The 25218-nt window shown below is 43.1% G+C and overlaps 1 protein-coding gene across 1 annotated transcript in view; it reads left to right on the top strand.

Moving 5' to 3' along the window:
* Nucleotides 1-1976: 1976 nt before the first annotated feature.
* Nucleotides 1977-25218, top strand: part of LOC138723966 (alpha-2-macroglobulin-like) — a 39279-nt gene continuing 16037 nt past the window's right edge. Inside the window, 20 exon segments of the mRNA XM_069863544.1 lie at nt 1977-2074; nt 2076-2249; nt 7030-7213; nt 7940-8096; nt 8629-8681; nt 9388-9408; nt 12240-12408; nt 14161-14245; nt 14947-15070; nt 15785-15899; nt 16035-16144; nt 17001-17162; nt 17440-17667; nt 19662-19725; nt 20975-21117; nt 21459-21608; nt 21815-21985; nt 22700-22799; nt 24209-24335; nt 24618-24846. Of these exon segments, the coding sequence (XP_069719645.1) occupies nt 1992-2074; nt 2076-2249; nt 7030-7213; nt 7940-8096; nt 8629-8681; nt 9388-9408; nt 12240-12408; nt 14161-14245; nt 14947-15070; nt 15785-15899; nt 16035-16144; nt 17001-17162; nt 17440-17667; nt 19662-19725; nt 20975-21117; nt 21459-21608; nt 21815-21985; nt 22700-22799; nt 24209-24335; nt 24618-24846 (2649 nt within the window). The 5' untranslated portion in view covers nt 1977-1991.

Genomic DNA, 25218 nt, shown 5'->3' with positions numbered 1-25218 from the left:
TAGCAAGTCTTTCAGACAAACAATCTCTTCTTCGGGTCTGAAAAAGCACCCAAAAGCTTTCAAGTTAAATGCAATTTCAGACCACTTCTTCTGACCTTGGTGAGAGAGGAACCAGCTGAAGCACCAGCTGAAGGGCAGTTAATGCTTGCAGAGCAAAGTGGGCATTGAGGTGTCAGAGAACGGGTAAGTCGTTCCTAGGGGACTGAGAAGCTGGTGTTTTGTTCCTTGTGGATGGTAAATTGATTAGTAGAAGAAAGAAGACGATACTGAATACTCCATTGAATCACTGGTTTTGATTGCCCTGTAGATCTATGAATTTTAGTTTTACGTGCTCATCTTTCAAGCATACTTTGCTTGTACCCATCCAGATTTCTTTTTGGTTTCAGTTCAAAACAGCCTGAATGACAAGAGGCAACTTGGTGTGAGTCATGTTTTCCAGCAAACGATCATGACTCTATGGCTTTGAAAACTGCTGTTTGCATGAGTTATTTACTGGAGAAGTCAAAGATGAGAGTGAGAGGGCAGACAATAGGGAGTATTTCTGAAGAAAGTATGGCTTTTATTACTTAGTAGTTACACAACCACTTCTTTTATCAGTATTTCTATCTCTAACTGATAATCTGCTAAATCTTTTTATTTGTGTGGATATGTGTTCATTCCTTCTCCATATGACATTTATATAACACTTCTCCCAGCATACACTGGTTGCCTCCTAACCGTTTTCCTAACTTTTGTGTTTTATAAACTGTGTTTAATTTTATCCCACTGTGTCTGAACCATTCTTAAACTTTCTTTCAACCCCAGACATTTCTCCTTGTCCTTTGCACTACTCTTCTCTGCAGTTTTCTGGCTACTACAGCAAATTCAAGACTCACTGCATAGGTAACATTCAGTCTTAACAGTCACTCTTTTTCAAAGCTTAATCTTCAGACAAAGAGCAAATAGGACTGCTGGTGCTGTTGTGATCCTTCGTACAGAACCTCTGCCATTAATGTGGATTCATATAGATACATTCAAGGTGGCTTATGCTGAAGTGTTTTTTCTGCTGCTTTTTTTGCACACATCAGAAATTTTCAAAGGGATCATGAATCTCTTTTCACTGCACGGACACTGGAGGGCATGCTGACAGCCCTAACGTTGCGATTTTGCAGTTTTCCGTGGATTGGTGTGCACACCTCACCTACTCCTGCTTCTCATGTAGTGTCCAGAGTTTGGAATGAATATTTCTGTTCAACAACCTCCTGGAATTTAGAAAACTAGTTTTCTTATTAGATTCAACTTCTGGATAAGCTGCTACAATCAGAGATTTGCAGAGGACCAAGTCAAGTAAGTGGCACTATTTCTGAGGGACTTCTGTTACAAACATGACTGACAACAGCACAGCTCTGAAAGGCAAAGGGAAGGAGGAGTGACCTGGAACACCTGGAACATCTGCATTCCAGGTGACACTGAATGACAGAAGATGATCACCATGCTGGGGAAGCAAGGATCTCTCCCAATAGCTTTCCATAATATTTGTGCATACTCATAGTAGAAACAGAACTTATTTCCATATCTAGACCAGTACCCCACCTTAATTTGGATTATATTCCTGGCAAATTAATTGTCTAAACCATAGTACCACTGTTAGCAACTGTGTCAGCAAATGATTGCAGCATTTTTTTAACATAATACGGCAATATTTCTGCCTGTGGGCTTCCTTTTGTCCTGAAAATACATATAAACCTGGCTTTTGGCCTCAAAAGATCACAGTGCCCCTCATCAGAGTGCTGTGATTGGATGCTGCCTGCAGGGACTATTACCCTGTGTTGAACGTAGTTCATTTCTCCAAGACTGTGGATTTCTGATGGGTTAAAGAAAGCAAGGTATGAACCATGCAAGATTTCTAACATAAACACTATGCAATAAATACCCTTCCCCCACTTGGAAAGTCTGGCCAAATCCTGTCCCTCTGTTCCAGCTCCTCCTTGCATGCCTCTTCTAATTTCCGGATGGGTCCTGGCCCCCAGCCGTTATCTCCTCCAGCCCCTGGGCTGTTTGCAGAGAGCAGTTATAAAAAGGCTGACCCAGCAGAGTGGAGGGGAGTTACAAGGTGCAGCAAAACAACAGCGCCGGACCAGACCGGGTATCTGCTTCACTCACCACAACCTGCTCTGGAACATGGGGAAGGACAGGCTGCCCAGCAAACGGAACATCTTCTTCCTTCTACTCTTCTCCCTTCCTGGAAATACCTCTTCCACCACAGAACCGTAAGCAACACATGTGGATGGGGGAGGGAGGTCTTAAAGCCCCCTTCTTCCTTCAGTTTTCTTACTTTCTATCATTCTTCAAACAGCCATGGCAGTTTCTTCCACTCCTGCCCTGCATCCCACTACTAGCCAAGCCCCGAGCTTCCTGCACAGCTCTGCCAGCGCTCCCCACTCTCTCCCTGTTGCCCCATGGTTGCCCAGTGCTGGCAGCCCCGCGCAGCCCTGTTGGTGCCCACACTCCGTTCCTGCAGCTGCCTGCTAGTCCAGCCCTGGATCATCACAACATCTTTGCCTAAGTATATTCCTTCCTAGAAACATCCAGGTGCCTGGGGTTTTGTGGGCTTGATAGCAGAATCCATGTATTTACCTATCCTGTAGTATCCTTGTTTTGAGTTATTTCTCCACACTCTCCTGTTGCTTTCGAGTTGGTGTGCTCCCCTTTCTCCTGTTTCTTTCAAGCCAGTGTTTCCCTTGGCAGCATCATATGTACTTGTTCCCAAAGAGGATCTGTGACCTAGATTCTCTTCCTCTTGCATGGCTGCAGCTCCCAGTCTGCTGAGGCCCCGGAGAAGAGGGGCAGCCCTGGATGGCATGGGCTGACTGGAAGCTGGCATTCCCACCCCAGCATCACCTACCAGGGAGGGTTGCTTCAGAGCCTTTAATCTGGACAGGAGCAGCCATCCTTTTCAGACCCTGGCTGCTGTCACACTCTGTGGCTCTTTCTGTGCTGGAAGAAGCACAGTTCTCACCACTATGGTCTCAAAGTGCCTGCTACAGAGATTTCATTCTCACAAGCACTGTAGTAGGGCTATCAGCTGTAGCAGAAGGTGTGGGGCTACATATACTGTGTGGTCAGACATGAAGTGGCTGGCCCAGGCTGAAGGAACTTTGACTCACGCAGTACCATAAACCTCTCTTTCATGTGCCCTGCTTGGGTGCTTCTAAGGTACATGAGCCAGCCAAGTCTGCTATGGTGTCAGCCTGAGTTCTCTGATTTCTCCACAGATTGTAGCCCTGCCTAAGATCAGGAGGAAAGTGAATGAGTCTGTACTGCTCAATCCTCTCCTCCTGTGAGTAGCATGATGCTCTTTGTACCTGACCTGAGGACTATTTCAGGAGAGGAGGAGGAGGAAGGGCTGAGAGAGGTGAGGGAGAGAAAGGCATACTTGAGATCCACAGAATGAAGGCAGGAGCCCAGATGGGAGGCATGAGCAGTGAATTGCAGTATAAGCAGTGAATTGCCAGGTAGGAGGGAGGGTAGTGCTTCTGTTTTAAGCACTGCAGGGTAGATCAGATGCTGTGTACGCCATAGAAGGAAGACAACCTTGAGAAGAAAACAAAACGGAACAACCAAAGATTGCTTTCTATGCCTGGCCCGAGCAGGGAGATAGCTTCTTTGAGCAGTGGCAGTTATTGCTTTTCTGTTTCAGATGTGGAGAGCTGCACAGGAAACACAGTTAAGTTTCAGACTGGATATTAGAATAAAACTTATTCACCAAGTTAGTATAGCACTGGAATGGGTGACCTAGAGAGACGATGGAAACTCCATCTACTGCAGTCAATTGCCAACAGTACTGTTCTAGGAGAAAAGTTGGACTTGAGACATCCATAGGTCCCTTCCTACCAAAAACCTTATAGTTCTGTAACATCCTGCAGCAGGATTTCTTTTTTTTCTTGCTCTGGTTCTTTTCTGGAAGAATTCAACAACAGGTATTTTTCTCCTGTTCTGCTCTGTAGTGTTGTATGCAAGCTGCTTCACAATGCAGTATATGTGATTTGGAATATACTGCATGTAGTCAGAAATGCAAGGTCACGATAGCATATGAACGGCAGATGTGGATTCATTAACTTCTTTGGTTGAGTGTTTGCCCTAGGAAGTAGCTGAGAGTCAATTAACAGAAGTTAGTCCATCTTAAGCTAGAGTATTACCTTCTCTGTGTAGACAAAGTAATCATTTTTGCCTCGGCTACTCTCTTTAGGGTCTCCTGCCCCTCCTTGTTGCCTCATTCTGACAGAGGCACTGCCTTTGTTGTCAAAACAGCCTGTTGCACGTAGAAAGGCTGCTGAGGTCTCTTTTGATAGCCCAGATGCCTTTTGTCCTGAAATGTCTACACATGGACTTAGTGACCCAAGTTATTTAAAGCTCTCATAGTACTTTAATTCATCTAGCTCTTTTGACCAACACATCCCAAAACAGCTAAAGGGAGATCTATAAACAGTGTATTTCATGTCCTTGTTTCATAGAATCATAGAATCACAGAATCACAGAATAACCAGGTTGGAAGAGACCCACCGGATCATCGAGTCCAACCATTCCTATCAAACACTAAACCATATCCCTCAGCACCTCGTCCACCCGTGCCTTAAACACCTCCAGGGAAGGGGATTCAACCACCTCCCTGGGCAGCCTGTTCCAGTGCCCAATGACCCTCTCTGTAAAGAATTTTTTCCTAACGTCCAGCCTAAACCTCCCCTGGTGGAGCTTGAGGCCATTCCCTCTTGTCCTGTCCCCTGTCACTTGGAAGAAGAGGCCAGCACCCTCCTATCTACTACCTCCTTTCAGGTAGTTGTAGAGAGCAATGAGGTGACCCCTCAGCCTCCTCTTCTCCAGGCTAAACAGCCCCAGCTCTCTCAGCCGCTTCTCATAAGGCCTGTTCTCCAGCCCCCTCACCAGCTTCGTTGCTCTTCTCTGGACTCATTCCAGAGCCTCAACATCCTTCTCGTGGTGAGGGGCCCAGAACTGAACACAGTATTCAAGGAGCAGTCTCAAAGGCAGGGAAGCCAGTGTAGGGGGAAATTCTGAGCATTGGCCAAAATTTCAGCAGAACAGTAAACAGGAAGAGGAATGAGGCCAAATTCCCCATTAACTAGGTCACACTGTCCCTTCAGTAGACTGGATGTTACAGTCAGGTTGCCAGTGCCACTGACAGGGGACAGGGACAGGGAAAGCAGGCATATGGTGAAGTTGTGGTGAGAAGACTGTGGAAGAAGGGAAGCACTGGAGTAAGCAGATAGTCATGAGCTGTTAAGTCACTGCCTGGATGGCTGGACCTCCCTCTTTTCACTGCTTCTGCAGCAGCACAGACTGACCTGAATTGCCAGCTGACTCCTCACCGCATTTTGTCCCATTGCCTGCTGCTGAGGAAAATGGAGGTACTGCCTTGGTCCCAATGCCTCCACAGTAGTTTTAGGACTACCCAAAAGCTCAGAGTCCAGGCAATAATGTAGATCTGGATGGGCCCAGTTATCTTTCTTATCAGGGCTGGCACCATCTGGCAACGTGCACATTATGCTTCCCTGGTGGAGGGCCCATGGGCAGGTTGCATGAGCACTTCCGACCGCAAGTCCCATCCCTACAGTGATTAAGATACCCTGCAGACTGAATTGCCACCAGAATCTCCTGATGCTGCATCTAAACAGCTTAAGTTTGCACAGGGAAAAAGGAGTGCCAGGTCCAAAAAAACAGTCAGCATCAAAAGAGAGGAATACATTGTCTCTGTATTCTCTTTGCATTGGTGGTCAGTCATAGGTGCTGAGGGACAAAGTAGAGGAGCAAGGCGAGTGCTGCCAGATGTTCAAGGTCTAGGGATTGCACCTGTGCCATTTTGGGGCAATGAATTTTGCCCAGGACATTTTTAATAAACTTTACATCAGGAGTAGCTGATCTTCTTGTTCTTAAGAGCCTCATACCAAAAAGATGTATTCTGAGCTGTCCTCTGTCTCTTTCTGAACAGTGACTTGTAGTCCATTTATTGCATGAGAATTTTCCAAGAGTTTGCAACAGTGCTTATATGTGAGCCTGCTTAGCGATACTGCATATACACGATAGCATATATACTGTTGTGGTAGTATTTTCTTCCTCTATTGATTATTTTCTCTTTATAAACTGTTCATTTTGCCATTTTTGCTACACATCCCAACAGATGATAAAAGTTTTCCACAAATATATGAGTAATTTTTAGGTATTTTGTTACTATGGACAGTTAGCAGAAAGTTGTACTTTCCAAATCATTTAGCAATGTACAGAACAACAGGGGTCCCAAAACAAACTCCAGAGATTTTCAATGGTTCTTACACTTTGTGTCCTATCTTTTAACCAATTAATCCATCTCCGAATTAATAAATTGATTTATTAGTAAAAACTCATCTAATGATCCCTTTTATTGGATGGCAGCTTAAAAGGTCTTTTGTGGGGGATCTTTGTCAAAAGCTCTTTGAAGATGCAAGTACACTTGTGTTGCTATAAATCACTACTCTCTGAAATTCTTTGTGTGCTGATCTTAATAAGGTCCCAGACAGCAAGCACTCACATTTTTGCTCAGCATGAGAAGGATTTGGGAACCTGGATAGGCAAAGACAGGAGCAGTCAGAGAAGTGGATGGGTTTTTCCAACCCTTAAACTGCTGAATTTTCAACCTTTTTTAGCTGATGCCTTTGAGCCTCAATACAAGGCTGTGGGAAATACAAAAAGCAATTAACAGCTTGGAACTTTTCACACACTCCTTGCTCCCTGCTGTGAAGCCAAAGAAAACATCCTTTGTAAAGGACTGTCTATTAGCATAGAAACTGTTCCTTCCACTGAAAGCATTTCCCTGTTTTTAGGCTAATTATTTAGGCAGTTTAATATGTATAAACCCAAAATAAAATGAATGTTCATGTGTATAATGCAGTGCACTTCACAGGGATAATAATGGATTAGGCATGATGATTTGTTAATTTCCTTTCACTTAATACTGTTTTCTTAAAACTGTTTCACATTCTTGATTCCCTCTCTTCCTAGGCAGTATATGGTGCTACTGCCTTTTCTGATACACACCGATTCTCCTGAGAAAGTCTGCGTTCAGCTGGCCCACCTGAATGAGTCTGTGACGCTGAGTGCCATGCTCGAGTATCAAGGAGAAAACAGGAGTTTGATTGATGACGTGGTGTCAGAGAAGGATGTGTTCACCTGCATCCCTTTCTCTGTGAGTATCTCATCCTTGTGAGCTGGTCCCTGATGTTTATTGATGTGGAGTAGCAGACTTAAACAGTCCAGAAATGAGAAATAAGACACATTGCAATCTGAGGCTTCTAAGCTAAGCCGAACAAAAAATTAATTCGATGTAGAAAATTGACTGTTGTAGCCTTATGAGGAGTATATTTTCCACCATTATCAAATTCTGTGTCCCACAGGGCATTTCTATGTATGTAGAGTTAAAGGTACAGAGGTCCAGGAAGTCATTTTTTTCATTCTGGAGCTCATTCATGAGTGTTTCCTGAAGAATACTGATCAATAAGTAATGCAAACAACTGGCCTCTCCTCCTAAATAATGAATCTGGGTTATTTTCCATTTTAATAAATCATAGGATGGAACAAGATGAGATTCAATATTTCTCTATGGAATGCATATAAATGAAAGGGAGGGGAAAGGCTCCCAGTATTGGAAGGAGAGGAAGAAGGAACACGGAGAAAACTCAAGGAAATGGAGATCTATCATTGCAACAATTTCTGAAGAAAAAAGATTTTCTTGAGACAGAGGAGACAAGCCTTCCAAGTTCATATTAGAAAATCAAGTTTTTCTCTTGCTTCCAGCACTTCAGCCTTTGGTGTCCCTTTAGGGAACTTTTGGACCTAGCTAATACTCCATCCTTCAAAGGCTTAGTTCAATGAGCTAAATCAGTAAAGCAGTTATTATCTTCATTTTCCATAGCTTCCAAAATCCAATAGCACATCTGTGGCATTTCTCACTGTGATGGTGAAGGGGGCAACGCTGCAGTTCAGAAGCCGCAAGTCGGTGCTGGTCAAGAACTCTGAAAGTCTGGTCTTTGTCCAGACAGACAAACCCATCTACAAGCCCGGACAGACAGGTAAAGGGTTTTGAATTTGTTTTGACTCTGACAGCAGAAAACCTTATGAGCTTCATTCCCCAGAGGGCCCATACTTTTATTAAAGTTTTCAGACTTCTTCATGGGGGGAGTTAAAGAGCTCAGTAAATCTTATTTCTGTCAGGACATGTGGCACCTTCATCATTCCTATTCTGCCTCTTCCAGGCATAGCATCTCAGCCAGATGTATGCACAGGCTCAGAGTCATTCTACTCAACTAGAGGCACTAATCTGGGATGACTTCAAAGCATAGGCTCCCTTGGCTGCATCTGAATCAACAAAGCAGGACAGGCACTCCCTTGGACAATTCAGTTCAGCCAAGACCTGATTATCCTTCTAAACTTATCAGCTTCTCACCATCTGCAAGAGAAACAGTCTGAAGCAGAGATCTAAATTCAGAGCCTGTTGATCTATTCAATGAATCTGAATGATAAACTATTGAAACACTGACATTTCCTAGCAATGACTACAAATTTAACAATGGAATTTTCCTTCTTTTCCCTTACACCCTTCAGTTCTGTTTCGGATCGTCTCTCTGAACAAAGACTTCTACCCGCTGAATGAGAAGGTACAGCCATAATTCTTTGTTGTTAACCAGGAGGCTTAATTCCCAACTAACACCATTACTGTCACCCAGATCCACTAAAGACCGCCTTTAAAGTAAATGATCCTTTCTTAGTTGCACCATCCTTGACTCATTCCATATCCTGCCCTGGGAAACACTCCAGCTGTCTCTACTGACTGAGAAACAGATCTCTTTTTTCAAAGGGGTACAGGTGTTTAAAACCAGATTTGCAAAAGAATGTATGTGGCTAAGCATGTAGGCAGGGATTTCATTACTGAAATAATGGTTGGGACAAGTTTCCACTGAAGGTGACAAATGTGCTGATGTTTCTGTCATTGGGTGCAATCACATGCTTAGAGGCAGAGAAGCAGCAAGAGCTGGTTTTTAAAAAGTTGGTTTTAAAAGATGGAATGTAAGTCCATCTTTTAGCTTATTTAACAACCAGTTCCTCATGCAGGCAAGTTCTTCAAAAATTCTTACTTCATCAGGGTTTCATATAGTGATAAGACAAAAAATAAGAGCTCTAAAATATTACAGAACAGATTCCCTTAACTATCAAGAACCAAGAAAACACAGCAGTACAGAAAAGGAAGTACCTAAAGGACTTCTCAGGATGTTCTTCTGCCCTTCATCCTGAGTCTGTAAACTACTTCCATCCATATATGACTAGTATTTCCAACACTGATTTTGCTTTGTTCTCTCCCCACAGTTTCCATTTGTCTATGTTCAGGTGAGTGGATCGCTACATGTCTTATTTCAGCAGAATGTGCAGGCATAGAGGTAGTAGTCTCCAGCAGTGGTGTTTTCAGGCTGAGGTGCAAGGGGAAAAAACCATGGACACATGACCTTTTTCCTTTGTGCAAAGGAAGGCTGAGTAGTTGGGCTTCAAGATAAGTTCTGACAATGTTTCTTTGATTGGGGAACATGCCATTGAAACAAGGTAGTTAATCAATGCAAGCTATGCTGAATTACGTTTGCCTAGAGGTCATATCAGAATGGCTTATTCCTCTTCTCAAGTAGAACTAAGATTTTCTTTCTGCCAAGTGTGATTGAAACCATAGAACTGGATTAAGCAAACTAACAGCTTTTTGGTGACAGCCAAGCTATGATGCAAAGAGCAGCAGAAAATGAAAGACTGTGAACATTAACCATGCTGCTGAGGAGCATGGAAAGGGCAGCACCACTGCACTGGTTCAGTGACTTCTACAAGATATTTGGGGCTGAGCTGATGAGTTTGGAGCACATCCTGTTGAAAGTCAGCTCATAATGAGCAATAGTCAACTGCAGTAGAATCATAGAATCATAGAATCACCAGGTTAGAAAAGACCTCTTGGATCATCGAGTCCAACCATTCCTATCTGCCACTAAACCATGCCCCTGAGCACCTCATCTACCTGTCTTTTAAATTCTCCATGGGTGGTGACTCAACTACCTCCCTGGGCAGCCCATTCCAGTCACTGATGATCTTTTCAGTGAAGAAATTTTTTCTAATGTCCAACGTAAACCTCCCCTGGTGCAGCTTGAGGCCATTTCCTCTCATCCTATCACCTGTCACTTGGGAGAAGAGACCAACATCCACCTGATCACAACCTCATTTCAGGCAGTTGTAGACAGTGATAAGGTCTCCCCTCAGCCTTTTCTCTAGGCTAAACAGCCCCAGTTCCCCCAGCTGCTCCTCATAAGACTTGTTCTCCAGCCCCTTCATCAGCTCCATTGCTCTTCTCTGGACATGATCCAGACCCTCAACATCCTTCTTGTAGCGATGGGCCCAGAACTGAACACAGTACTCGAGGTGCAGTCTCACCAGTGCCGAGTACGGGGGCAAAATAACCTCATTGCACCTACTGGCCACACCATATCTGAAACAAGCCAAGATACCTTCAAGGCCACCTGGGCACACTGCTGGCTCATATTCAGTCAACTGTCAATCAACATCCCCAGGTCCTTCTTCTCCAGGCAGCTTTCCAGTCACTCCTCCCCTAGACTGTAGCACTGCATAGGGTTGTTGTGCCCCAAGTGCAGGACCCGGCATTTGGCCTCATTAAACCTCATGCCATTGGTCTCAGCCCAGCAGTCCAGCCTGTTCAGATCCCTTTGCAGAGCCTCCCTACCCTCCAGCAGATCCACACTTCCACCCAGCTTAGTGTCATCTGCAAACTTGCTAAGGGTGCACTCAGTGCCTTCATCCAGGTCATTGATAAAGATGCTGAACAGGACTGGACTCAGCACTGAGTCCTGGGGGACATCACTTGTAACCGGCCACCAGCTGGAGTTAATTCCATTTAACATCACTCTCTGGATCCAGCCATCCAGCCAGTTTTCCACCCAGGAGAGTGTGCACCTGTCCAGGCTAGAGGCTGACAGTTTCTGAAGCAGAGTGCTGTGAGAAACTGTGTCAAAGGCTTTACTGACTACATCCACAGCCTTTCCCTCATCCAGTAAGCAGGTCAATTTGTCATAGAAGACAATCAGGTTTGGCAGGACCTGCCTTTCATAAATCTGTGTTGACTGGGCCTGATCACCCGGTTATCTTGCATGTGCTTCATGATAGCACTTGAGATCACCTCTTCCATGACTTTCCCTAGCATTGAGGTCAGACTGACAGGCCCATTTTTTCCTGGATCCTCCCTGCAACCCTTCTTGTAAATGGGTGTAACATCAGCCAGCCTCCAGTCAAGTGGAGCTTCCCCAGTCAGCCAGGACTGCTGGAAGATGATGGAAAGGGTTTTGGCAAGCCTGTCTGCCAGCTACCTCAATACCCTTGGGTGGATCCCATCTGGCCCCATAGACTTGTGAGTGTCTAATTGGCCAAATCTCTAACTACCTCCTCTTGGAGCTTTGTTTTACTCTTCTAACTCATGGGGATGTACACACAGGGAACAACTTTCCTTGCTGAAGCAAAGAAGACATTAAGTACCTTAGCCTTGTCCTCATCCTTTGTCACCGTTGTTCCCTTTGCATCCAATAAAATAGTGATGAGAATGCTCCAGCATTAGTCATGAGGAAAGACAAGAAGGGAGAGGTTTCATCTGGATGCACGTATGTGGGATTTACTTTCCTCTGTTCCTGTCCCTACCACAAGCTTTGGACTCTTAGACAGGTACATTTCTCAGTCCCATAGACAAATCAGGTCTCATTGCTGAACAGATTTCGCACAGGCACTCAGTTTCTATTCCAGACATGGGAAAAAAAAATGTTCAGCAAATTAAAGAGTCTAACTGAAACTTCTCTTCTTTCTCCGTGTGCTCCATTTACCCCTCCTGTCCATATCTCTGTCTTGTTACCTTGCAGTGTGTCTTCTCCAGTTTCCTGGCCACATCCTTGGTAAGCATTACAGTTAGAGCTGAGGGGCAGGAAACACTGGACCTCCAGGGATAAAAAGCTTTCTTGCATGCTATTTATGCAGAACTGACAGGCAAGTGATCACAGATCTTCACAGACTGCTGAATAATTACAGCTAGGCAATTCCCAGCTGGAACGTATATATAGTAGGCAATCCACTGCTCTGTCTCTGAGTGCCTCCTGTACTTTCTTGTGACCTTGAGTTATCCTCACCTACAGGATCCCCAGAGGAATCGTGTGTACCAATGGCAAGGGGTGAAACTAGAGATGGGTCTTACGCAGCTCTCCTTTCCCCTCACCTCAGATCCCATCCAAGGCTCCTACAAAATAGTTGTGCAGAAGAGCTTCACATCCCATGTGGAGCATTACTTCAGCGTGGAGGAATACGGTAAGGAGAGGAGGTATGGACTGCAAGTGGGGCTGACAGAAACACCTTTTACTGTGGTCTCTCAGTTTGATATTTCCTGGGAATGATGTGGAGAAGAAAGAAACTGAATTCATAGGCAGTGTATTTCAGAATGGCTGACCCAGAAGGTGCTTAGTATCAGAGCTGGTTGCTCACTTTCTGGCATCTCTGCAATCTGTCTGAGCCTGTATTTGCCCATGATGCTCTTGGATTTACAGGTTCTATTGGACATGGCTTGGGGCACCAATTTCAGATAACCTTGTTTTAGCTACTTTTTAGTCCAGCAGCTTGTTTCAAGTTGCACTAGATACAAAGCAAGAGATGAAAATATTCTAGTGACCCTGTTTTGCCTCTCTCATAATCTGCATCAGTTCTGCTTTCTCTTTCAGTCTTCTCTGTTTTTACTGGTTTCTGCAAAAGCTTAGAAAATATGTTTGGTAAAAACTTCTGTTTGAAGAAGAACACTCCACAAATCTTACAAGCAAGTGCAAATGGTCTTGTAGTAGAGACTGAGTGTGCTGCTCAAGGAAACCAGTTCTGTAATAGAACTTCTCCAGTGTTTTCAGATGGTGAAGCTGTGTGTGTTTGAGGAGACTGCTTGGCCTGTGTTTTGCACTCCTGGGCTCCCCTGGCTGTACATGGAGCCCAGCACATTGCTCAGAAACTGCTGTTTCTGGAATATGCAGGGTGCAGACCCAAAGAAGATTGTCACTGGAGTCCACTGGATCATGGTGAATACTTTAAACAGGAACCAGGTTATAGGCTTCAGCCTGCCATGGCAACAGATTATTCTGAATGCCACCTCCCAGAATCATAGATGCATGCACCTTTCTTATCCTCACTGTAAACTCGTATTTCTTTTATTTGTTCTTTAGTTTTATTCTCCTGTTGCTAATTTTCTTCGCAGCCTGTTGAGGAAACATATCCCAGAGGCAAATTCATGTTTAAACTGTATAACCCAGTGTTGCTTTCCTGTCCCTGAGTGCACCCTCCCTGCTCTTGTTTCTTGCACTGTGAAAAATACCCTTACTTGCACCACTTGGAAGCAGGCCATTGCATGCTTCAGTCTAGCACTGTGTTGAGGGCTGAGGATTGCAGGCTGCAATATGGAAAGAGGGATATAACTTAATACTCAGGAGCAAAATATGCTCTTTACTTGTTACCCTTTGTTATCAGGCCTTGCTACTTCCTCATCCACTTGAAAATATAGACATGGGAGTCTGTGGCTAGATTATTTTAGGAGTGTCTGTATACACAGGATAGTTTCACATGCTACATATCAGCGAGCCTAATAGCACTTTGGAATCTCAGAACAGCAAGAAACATTATTTGAACTATTTCAGTGGTGTAAATGACGCAGGTGGTAACGGGCTACTCCATGTCTTAGTTGCAAATTATGTATTGTGAAACATGGAGCACAACATACAGGGCCAATGTGTCCTTCAGAATGGGCAAATGTAAGGGATCTACACAGCACCCTGGTGTCAATGGGATCACATGAGCATGTGCTGAAAATGTGCGAAGGTAGGAGCTACAAACCTCCTAAAATTCCACTTAAGCTGAAAACAGTGGTGAAGGCTGATAAAATCTAGGGAAGGGGTGGCAGAGCCGTACTGCAGAACACAGACAGGTGATGATGTGTATGAAGATGATCCTGGCTCTCAGTTTGGATTGCTGTGTGGTACACAGTGCTTCTTCACTCTTCTCATATCAAACTTTCTCTCTCCCATCTAGTGCTGCCCAAGTATGAGGTCCTGGTGAAGCTGCCCAAGATGATCACTATTAAGGACATGGAGCTTCCAGTGTCCGTCTGCGGTCTGTGAGTCACAGAGCTGGAGTAATCTCTCTCACTCATCCGTTACTCCTTCTTTCTACTGAGGACCAAACAAAAAGCTAGGGAAAAATTTTCATACTTGTCTCAGACATCCAGCACAGTCTTGTTCCACCATACCAAGTCTGAGCCTACTACCTGCCCTACAGTCAAAGTGGAGGGTCTTCTCTGTGTTCCTCCAAAGGTGATGCCAAAGCAATCTGCAGCTCTCCCCTCCCAGTTTACTGTACATTTTCTCCTTCTGCCTTTACATTTCTTCAGTTAGAGCTCCTCTGCCAATCCTGAACCCTCAAATAATCAGAGATGTCAGATCAGGTATCACTTGAACATTTTTAACTCATAAATTTCTCCTCCTGAGATCCTGATTGCATTTCTACTTCTTCATGGAATCCTCAGGAGTTTGTGATACAGGGACACAACTGGCTGAAATTATTTTCTGCATAAAATATTTTACTGTATTTCTCCAGAGGCCTCACAGTTAGAACAGAGTCTAAGAGATGATGGAAGAATCTCACCATGGAAATAATGGAAACATAATCACTGGAATCATTAAAGTATCATATTAGTCACCCTTTAAGAAGAAATACAAGGAAGTAATTCACAGATGTCTTTAAGGAGATGTGTATGAGTGTGATTCTATGACTGATTGTTGCCTCATTTAACATATTGTTTAACATTTATGATTATAGTTACACCTATGGGAAACCTGTTCCTGGTTTGGTGAATGTCAAAGCCTGCCGGAAATTTTCCCATTCTGCTTCAAATTGTTACGGAAAAGAGGCAGAAGCAGTGTGTGAAGAATTCACTAGGCAGGTGAGTTCCAAGATTAAAATATAAAGGTCTTTAATGTGGATAATAAGCAATGTTGTTTAAAGGAGGCCAAATCTTTGACTGTTGGGAGATAGCAGGACATCAGAGAGACCATTCTGACCAAGGAAAAGCAGATGTCCTCCAGGAAGGCATTCTGAAAAGGTGGATCATTAAACTGGAAGCAGAACTGATGAAGAAAATGCCACAGCTGAAATCCTGACTCCACAGAATCTACTGATGAATCTCCAGTTAGCAGCTGTGAAGTCCCTGTTTAGATCCCCAAACTGAGAAAAGAATCTGTGACAGAATTTTGTAGCTGTTAGAGGGATGGATAGCGATCAAAGAACAAATAAGATGAGGACAAGACAAGAAGGTAGTGTTTTACATGGGTCAAACACAGGAGAAAAAAACAGGGGGCAACAAGGAAAAGAGTGAAGACAACAGAAGAAACATGAGGAGAAAGAGAACCAAGGTAGGAGTTAGCAAAGAAACTAGTATATATCTTGGAGAACTGAGTGTATAGTACCTCAAAGAATGCAAAAAATGTGTGGATGAAACACTAGGAAACAAGCTGTAAACAAGTTCTGGTCTTGGAAACAACCCTAGAATATAAAGCTGGGTTTTCATTAAAGAAGCTAAGCATGTTGGGTTTGGGGTATCTATTTGGGACCAAATTTGTTGACGAAATTCCAACTTTCTCTCCAATTCTCTGCTTAGGCAGATGCTCATGGGTGTGTTTCTGGTGTGGTAAGGACCAAGATATTTCAACTCCAGCGCAGGGGATATGAAATGAGCATTGAGGTAGAAGGCAAGATCACAGAAGATGGCACAGGTATGTATCACATGGAGATGGCAAAGTGATGACAGGCCATAACGGGAGAGCCTAGCAAAAGCAAGGAAAGTGCAGTGACAAGTCTAGAAATTCTGCTGTTCATTAATAATTTCTCTTTACTGTGCTCTCCCTCAGGACTAGAGGTGACCGGAACAGAGTCCTGTGGAATCACATCCGTCATGAGCAAAATCAGCTTTGACATGCTGGACTCTCAGTACAGACCAGGGCTACCACTCTTTGGGAGGGTAGGGAACTTCTGAGACCCTGAACAATGAATGGCATGTAAAACTCACAAGTGCCCAATCCCATTGGAAAGAATAGCAGATGACATAGTCCACCTTCCTCTGCCTTTGCTCACATGGAGAAATTACTATCTGTTGGGGCAACTTAACAAACACGTGGCCCTTAACCTCTTGGCAGTCAGCCCAGTACAGAATAGAAGGCTCATTGTTCTGATACATGAGAATAACATCAGGGAGAAGCAGGTATGGGTTGTTCCACAAGGGAACGTTATCTTTGTGCAAAGGGTGACCACAACAGAAGTACGTGTAGTGACATCATGAGTCCCCCAGTACCTAACCAAAATAAGCAGAGCAGAGCAGATTGGTGGCAACAACAGGTTCCACCAACAATCCAACAAACACCAGACAATAAGAGGTGACAACCCAGGGCTGAATTCAAACCGAAAGTGCAGTTAACTGGGAGGGAACAGCAGGATAAAAAGCTGGTTGTAGGTCTACCTCCAATGTACATTTAGTAAGGATAAGGCACAAGCCTGAACTTAGAGTTCCAGAACCAAGAGGCTGATGATATGTGGTGGAGGTCCTCAGGTGAAGCTGACCAGGGGAATTAAAACCTACTGAGGAACTTAGGGCTCTGACAGATGATTTCCCTGGGCCAATCACATTGTTTTGCTGAGAATTTTCTCGGTTGCTGCCTCAGGCAACTCAGGACTCACTAAACACTTTTCCACATTCACATCTTTTGTTCTCTGTGAGAAACATCCTGGCGGCAAGGAGGAAAATGGGGAAGAGGCTTTAAGACCTGGGAATTATTTTCTTTTTCTAGTCCAAAACCTGAAGTTTGGTTTTGCTCTGTCAGGTGAAGCTGGTAGATGGCACTGATGCTCCAATTGCCAATGAAACCATCATGATTTCTGTGGATGGAGACAGATATAAAGGGAATTACACTACAGATGAGCAGGGACAATCCTGGTTTTCCATAGACACTACCACCTTTACACAAGCCTCCCTGGAAATCCGAGTGAGTGACAGAGACAGGGCAGAGGGAGTGGGGTAAGCCTCTGTCTTTCTGATCAGCTGGGGAAATCTCTGTCCATGAGTTAACAATCTTTCCGCCAACTGGAAGATAAAGCAAGTTTCCTGGCAGTTTGCCTCTCTTCTCCGTCTCTCTTGTTCATATTCTCTACCTTCTTCTAAGAGTGGCAAATACAGAACATAGATGCTTTTTCTGTGAACTTTCATGAGACTTGTCATCTGGTTTTGGTCAGCTGTAAACATTTTTTTATTTTCTTTATCAGGCTGATCATAAACCTGAACTGAACTGTTATGACAGTGACTGGATCACACCTTCATATGATAATGCCATACGCAGAATAAGTCGATTTTACTCCCCTAGTAAGAGTTTCCTCAAAATTGAGCCAAAGCCTGAGACATTAAGTTGTGGCTCCCCAACGGAGATCCAGGTGCACTATATCTTCACACCAGAGGCCATAAGAAAGCAGAAGAAAATTGTCATTTACTATTTGGTAAGAATTATTTCTGATTATTTTGATCTATGGCCACAGAGAGCACTGTGACACGCATAGTTGCCTTCAATGATGAGCAACCACAGCACTGCTACATGGTCAGTCCTTAGCCAGTAATGATAAGGAGAGTTTGAAACTGAAAGTGTGGCCTGTGGAAGTGGGATTTAAAAACATTTCCATAATATTTCTCATGTTGTCTTCTGTGTACAGACATGGGTAGGGTGCACATGTTTCATAAAACAGAGGGGAGATACAAAATATTGATGGAGAAATTGTTGTCTTAGGTGCAGCCATCCAAGACTTTATTTTCATAGTACTCTACTCCCAGTCTCGCCCATTCTAGTTCATTTATGGTCACAGCACAGAAACCAGCATCCTACAACAAGAAGATGAAAGTTGAGGAGGAAAGCAGTCTCCTGCTCAGTTTTGCCTTTTGATGGTCATCTGACTACTGAAACTAAAGCAACACATCTAACTACAGCACCAGAAAAGCCCAAAAAGCTTAGTGCCTTGGTTGTATATCAGGCAATGATACCATTGGGGTTAGGGATACCGCAGTAACTGGAACAACAATGCTGGCATTGGAAACCATGAATTGTTTCATTTTGGGGGACAGAGAAGAGAGACTAATTCAGCTATGACTGAACAATGTTCTATCAGTTTTGCTTGGGAGAACAGGAAGAATCAGGTGAATGTTCAAATAGAACTTCTTTCCCCTTGAATTTGTTTTTCTGTCTTTCTGTTTAGTGACAGTAGCAGAAGGGATTTGAGTAGCTTGGAGATCTAGAAGAAATCAGTGGAACAGACACTCCTGTTCTGATAGATTGTACAGAACATCAGGAGGACTTAGGCTGATATTAAGAAAAAAAGAGTTGAAACCTGTCATAGAGATGCCCATGCGCTTACTTGCAAGACTGCTAACAGTAAATTGAAGCACAAGATTCCTGTTTATCCCAGTAGCCTAGGAAAGCTAGTCTTAAGTATAAGTGCAGCAGGTAACCAGAGTTAGGGAACTTACTTTTTTATAGGTATGGATCCTGTCTCTTCAGATTAAAATATGATGCTATGGAATAGATACCTTACTTCAAAAGCAATTGTATAAAAGGCCAATTTGGTTGTGAAAAAGAAAGCTGCTTCTAGAAATGAGGAAATTACAGCTGGGATTCAGGCTATTCCTTACTGCCTGACTTTGGATACCTTATTCAAGCTCTTCTTATTTACAGCCTATGCTCTTCTATTCCAACTCTATGTGAGTTATCAAACTAATGTTGATTAAAATTTTCTCCAGACTATATCACGATGCAGCTGAGAGTGGAGCAAAGGGAACTGTTGATCATCAGTCAGCTCCAAATTTTTAGACATCTGCATTTGACCCCAAACCTATGTGTGTTCAGAGGCAAAGTGCATTTGAACCTGATCTCTATATAAAATATGTACAAAATGGAAGCCAGGCCTGACCAATGAGGAAAGTATATTTCTGTCCCCAAAGACACAGTAAATTCCAGTCTGGTGCTTGCTTAGTATCTCCTAAGAGAGTTGGGCTTGTTCAGCCTGGAGAAGAGAAGGCTCCAAGTCCATCTTATAGTGACCTTCCAGTACCTGAAAGGGACCTACGAGAAAGCTGGAGAGGGCCTATTCATAAAGGCTTGTGGTCACAGGATGAGGGGGAATGGGTATAAACTGGAGAGGGGCAGATTTAGGCTTGCCAAGGGAAGTTGTGGATGCCCTATCCCTGGAGGTGTTCAAGGCCAGGTTGGATGGGGCCTTGGGCAGCCTGGTCTGGTGGAATGTCCCTGCCCATGGCAGGGGGGTTGGAACTAGATGATGTTTAAGGTCCCTTCCAACCCTAATTGTTCTATGATTCTATGATTCTTGAATATGCTCAAAGTTCACAGTGCTATTCATATGCGTATTCTGCAGTTAAAACAGTTATTAATTCTTATTCCCTTCAACACCAGCAGCAATTTTAACAGGAAAGTTTCTCGGTCACACAGGTGATGGCCAAGGGAGGCATTATATTAGCAGACACCTATGATCTGGCTGTGAATCCTGACAATGGTGAGCAGAACCATGCATTTTTAGCATCTCTGATAATAATTCAGGGGCAGAGCGGGGCATGGAGAGATTATTCTTACTCAAACATTTCATGTTGGCATTGAAAGGCATTTTCATAATTAAATATTTTTAAATGAATTGGCTTGGGTTAGTTTTATTTTCTCTGAGTTCCATCAGCTGCTACTTTTTTGGTCAAAAATTTTAGAAAATTCAACAGAAAATTTGCATGATGTTTTGGCCATTATTTTTCAAATGAATGCTTTCTGCTGAGCACTCTATTCAGACTGTGAAAGCTTACCAGTGTTGTAAGACTCACACATACAGAGAGCAGGAAGAACATGTCTCCTTTTCCCTCTCTCACTTTCTTTCCTATTTTCTGGCATTGTTTCTCCCTTATAAGCATGCAAACACACATATAGAATTATAGAATCACCAGGCTGGAAAAGACCCACTGGAACATCGAGTCAACATATATTTATATTCTAACCAATATAGTCCATTTCATTCATATAAATGTCCAGGGACTGACATTTCAGTAACTGAAGCTTGCAATATCTTTAAAAGTCTTTAACAATGAGGCCAGGGAGACATTTTGGAAGTCTATGAGGAGTTGGATTTGCAGTGGTTATAAACAGTATATGGAAGTAAAAGACCTTGTATGCTGCATGTTCTGCATCCTCACTAGTAGTAGTGACTAAACTAACACCCTGGCTCATAACAAGAGGTGTTCTGTCACTTTTGTTCAGATAGTGACATGAAGCTCAGGCTCAGATAGGAAGTCTTTCAAGACAGAGAGGCATTTCCCACTGTGGGAGTTGGTAACTTGATGTTCCAGCTAAATGCTTGCTTAGCAGTCATTTTGTAAAGTTATTCTTTCAGCCACTCTGCAACCTTGACTGCTGCCACCCTTTACACCAGTCTCATATTTCTACATTTGTTCCCGCATCTGTTTTTTGTAGACTACAGAAGATCTTGAAGCTTGAGGAAGAAAGAGGGTGGGAACATCAAGAAATTATGCCAGAAGTTAACAGGGGAGAATTTAGAAGGCATGTTGAGGCCCGCCAAATTCATGTCGTTTGGCTATTACATGGTTGCTATTTGAATGCAGATGTCTTCAGCAACAGTTGAAGTCATTCCTGCTACTGCTAACATGAATGTTCAGCATGAGTGAACCTTATTTTTATATCTAAGGAAGGCAAATGCATATACTGGAACTTCTTGCATGGTGCTTAGCATTTTTTCTCTCTATTAGCTCATGGAACGTTTCAGTTGATCTTCCCTGTTGAGTCAGCAGTTGCTCCTCTGGCACGGATGCTTGTGTATACCACTTCACCCAGTGGGGAAGTCATCGCCAGTTCAGCAGATTTCCAGGTTGAAAGTTGTCTGCCCAGTAAAGTGAGTATAGGTCAAGGTTTGTGCAACCCCTGTTTGTCTTGTGGCCAGTAGTTCAGTTACGTGTTCCAGAATGGAAGCAGAATTCACGCTGGGTTCATTAAATAGTCTGACCAGATGTTGACTGAGGATTACTGACTGAAACTCCAGAATAAGTCACAAAGCTATAAAAAGTGGAGCAAGACAGAATATGAAAGAGAATCATTGGTCATTATCAATTACATTGGTCAAAGCTCAATATATATTGGAAGAGTAGAGATCAATTCACAAGGCTAGATGCTTCAGTATAATAGCAAATAACACATCTGGAAAAGTGGCTACTTTAACTTTTGTGGGGATTGCAGGTCAGACTGAATTTTGTAGCCAAGGAAGGTCTTCCTGCCTCCAATACAAGCCTGCAACTCCATACCTCACCAAGGTCCCTGTGTGCCCTCCGTGCTGTGGACAAGAGCGTTCTCGTCATGAAGCCTGAAGATGAGCTCTCTCCCAGCTCTGTAAGTCTTGGTTATCTCTGGTAATGAGTACAAGAACAAACCAGTTCTTCGACTACAATTGACACCACTGTCATCATGTCATTTTATAGCTGCATTCACTACACTTGCTTTTTAGGGGCTGGCTTTCTCAAAGGAGTGTTAACTAGTGTCTGTCACTGCAGGTGCTGATCTGCCACACTTTTTCCTGGTTATTTGCATTTCCCCAGGTGTATGATCTTCTTCCACTGAAGGAAATCCGTGGTTATAGCTTCAAGGACTACTACCTGGAAGAAGACAATGTCAACCCTTGTGTGTCACTTGATAATGCATTATTAAATGGGTTCGTCTATATACCCATGTCTCCTGATGGCGAAGGTGATGCCTATGACATTCTCAAAGTAAGCTCCAGCATTTTGTTCAAATTTGTTTTTTCCTTTTTGGAATACAGTCTCCCCTCCACTTCTCCCCTGTCCTGAATTCCTTTTTAGTGAATGTTTCTTTGATCTTGCTAACTTTTGTATGCAAGATAATAATGAGGCCCAGGCCCTGCATCCATGTAGGCCCCTCATTGCTAACTGAATGCTTTCCTGAACTATTAAAACCCTGAAGGGGCTTCATATTGTTAGCAGATACACCTGTGAATGGGCTCATGTAAGGAAACAGTCCTGAGAAGTGACTCCTAGTACCATAATAGTAGAAACCCTTCCTCAGTCATGCATGTTCTCTATCTGGTGTAGATAGGTCTTTATAATAAAGTGTCAGTTACTTTGATAACCCACAAAGACACTTCTACTCATCTAGAGAGTAATGCACAAGATTTTCTGATTACCCTTAATCTAATACTTTTCACATGTCATTTTTATCCAGGCAGATATCTCCAAGGTAGACCTGTGGCCTTAGCTTTCCAGCTGATCATGCCAAGATTTAGCCTTAGGATGAGTACAACATGATAAAGCCTCTGAGTTGAACCAGTCTATCACACACTTATATACAAGCCTTTGTTATTCTAATCAATACCAAGCATAAATATGTCTATTCTTGACATGCTAAATATAATTTAGTCCCAAAACTGTTTGCATAGTATTTTTGATCTTCTTTTCTTTTGTTACTAGGAATTGGGCCTAAAAGTCTTCACTAGCAACAAGATCCATAAGCCTGAAGTCTGCCAGCATTACCCAGGACTCATGATGGAAAGGAGTTACAGCAGTTCTAGTAAGATTACTTCCCACACAAGTACATAAAATTTACCAACCTCTACTTCTTTGAATATTAATTGCACCAGGCAGACGAGATTCTTTTGTCATATAGTACTGACCTAATTCAAGATGACTCCCTTTTGGCCTCAGTCCTGAAATATGAAACTACAACACCTTGACTTTCTACCGGGAGCTAGACAGATGTGCTTGGATAGAACTATGGGTGCTTGGTGACTCTCATGCTAGCCTCTACGGCAGGGATTCTGTAGACACTAAGATAGTCTGTCTATGCTGGCAAGACTGTGCCAGCACAAACTATTGCCTTTTTTCCACCAGATGGATGGAAACATCCAGCTATGGAACTGAAAAAAGGAGCCTTTATTTCTAGGTAGTCATGTTCTAGCAATGGCTAGAGGAATAACTAGGGCAAAAATGGGCAAGATAAATGATAAGGTGGTACAGTTCCATGGATAGATTTTTTTACTCCTTGGGGACTGAGAAATTTGATTCTGTTCCCAGCTCTCACATTCACAGGACTATAACAGGCTGAGTAGGTCACATCACTTGTGTGCAGCTTCAGTGGCTATGAGGACAGAATAAAATTACTTTTTTTTTCTGAATAATTCTGGGGTTAGAAAGGCTATATAAAACACTCTCCTATATACTATATCACTTCCAGTCGCTGACTTTTCTGGGTCTGTATCCCATCTCCTATTAAAAAATGATAGCTTTTGGTCTAGTGATAGCTTCTAGCAGATCAGATTTTGGGTTTTGAAATGCAGGATGAACATGGCCTGAGACATCAGGCTACTTTGAGAAGATGGAAAGCCTTCTGAGGCTGATGGAAAGCCTTTCAAAAGACACAACACTAGGCAACACTGTGAGAAAGCATCTCCCTGTACTGGAGCTGTTTGCTAAAGGCCAGAATTGTTAGAGACCCATATTCATCTCAAAAGAATCTTAGATGGAGGAGGGGAGACCTAAGTGTGGCATCTGATTATGGTTATCTATAAACACAATCAAAAATTCAACCAAATTTAGGAAACTATGTGCAACTGTAATACCTGGAGACAATAAGTTCCACATTTGACTCTGTCTTGCAATAGTAATGTACCCTCAATAAAATCATCATATGTTGGCTCTTTTGTCACTGCTGAGTTTGCTTACGGTGGGGAAAGAAGGTTCAATCCCACCTAATCTCTGTAAGCAACAATAAGAAAAATATGCAACAATAAGAAAAATGAAATACTGAGATGAGAACAGATAAAAACATTTGTGTCCAGTGGCCAAAGTTTCAAAGTTGTTCTTTCAATTTTAAAATTTTAGTATAGAATAACCACTACCTGGAAGGAAAGTATCCTCCTGATTTAGAATGGAGTTTGACACATCTCTTCCTTTCTTCCTGTCCTTGAACAAATTTGCTAGTCACTGCATTGAATCTGCTTGAAGATTTGGCATATGGTACAACTGAACATATGGTTGATGACAGTCCCATGGAAACTATCCGGAAGTACTTCCCTGAGACATGGATCTGGGATATAGTTTCAGTGAAGTAAGTGTTTTTGGGAATGTAGAGTGTGGTCACTGGGGCAAAAACTCAGAAGATAGTTCAACCTCAATGAAAGTATCCACTTTTCAGTAAGAGGGGTATTTCTAGTAAACAGAGGGATTTTTCAAGGTCACTAAGTACAGGATGCCTTGGAAGGACATACAAAAGCCAGTACCAATATCCCAAATAGTCAGGAATTTGCTCCAAATGTTGTTCAGTAAGATGAGAAAAACATAGATAAATCACCAGAATATGGCTGAAAACTTGTTTTTTGTCCCTTGCCAGCTCTGACGGAAATGCTGATCTAGATGTGATCATCCCTGACACCATCACTGAGTGGAAAGCCAGTGCATTTTGCATCTCAGCAGACACAGGCTTTGGACTGTCCCCAACAGCGTCCCTCAGAGCCTTCCAGCCTTTCTTTGTAGAACTCACCATGCCCTATTCCGTGGTGCGTGGTGAGTCCTTCCTGCTCAAAGCCACCATTTTCAACTACCTGACTGCCTGCATCAGGGTAAGAGACATTGACAGTTTTTCTCAGCCTGACAGCTTAGGGAAAGCTACAACGGGTCATTTGTAGCATGGTTTCCTAAGCCAAACGGCTGGTTTCTGGCTATAATTTCATATGATGTGTGTATGTAGGAACTCTTGGTGTATTGAATGAAAGGTGAATATGTTTTTCTGGAAAAGTTTTAAAAATCTGTGTTGGATTCGGAACCAAGAGCTCAGCTACTGTGCCCCCCAGCGTTGCCATTGCAGATTTATGTCATTGTCCTGTAGAAATACAAAACTTGGGTTATCCATAGACTGCAGTGTCACTGCATGCCCACATGGAAAATCCAGGTTCACTGGAGTGGACACCTGTGCTCAGCCTTTAGTCTGATCT

This window comes from Phaenicophaeus curvirostris, chromosome 1 (genome assembly GCF_032191515.1).
Source record: "Phaenicophaeus curvirostris isolate KB17595 chromosome 1, BPBGC_Pcur_1.0, whole genome shotgun sequence".
Classification (NCBI taxonomy): Eukaryota; Metazoa; Chordata; class Aves; order Cuculiformes; family Cuculidae; genus Phaenicophaeus; species Phaenicophaeus curvirostris.
Note: the sequence above shows the minus strand (reverse complement) of the source record. Positions and strands in the feature narration are given on the sequence as shown.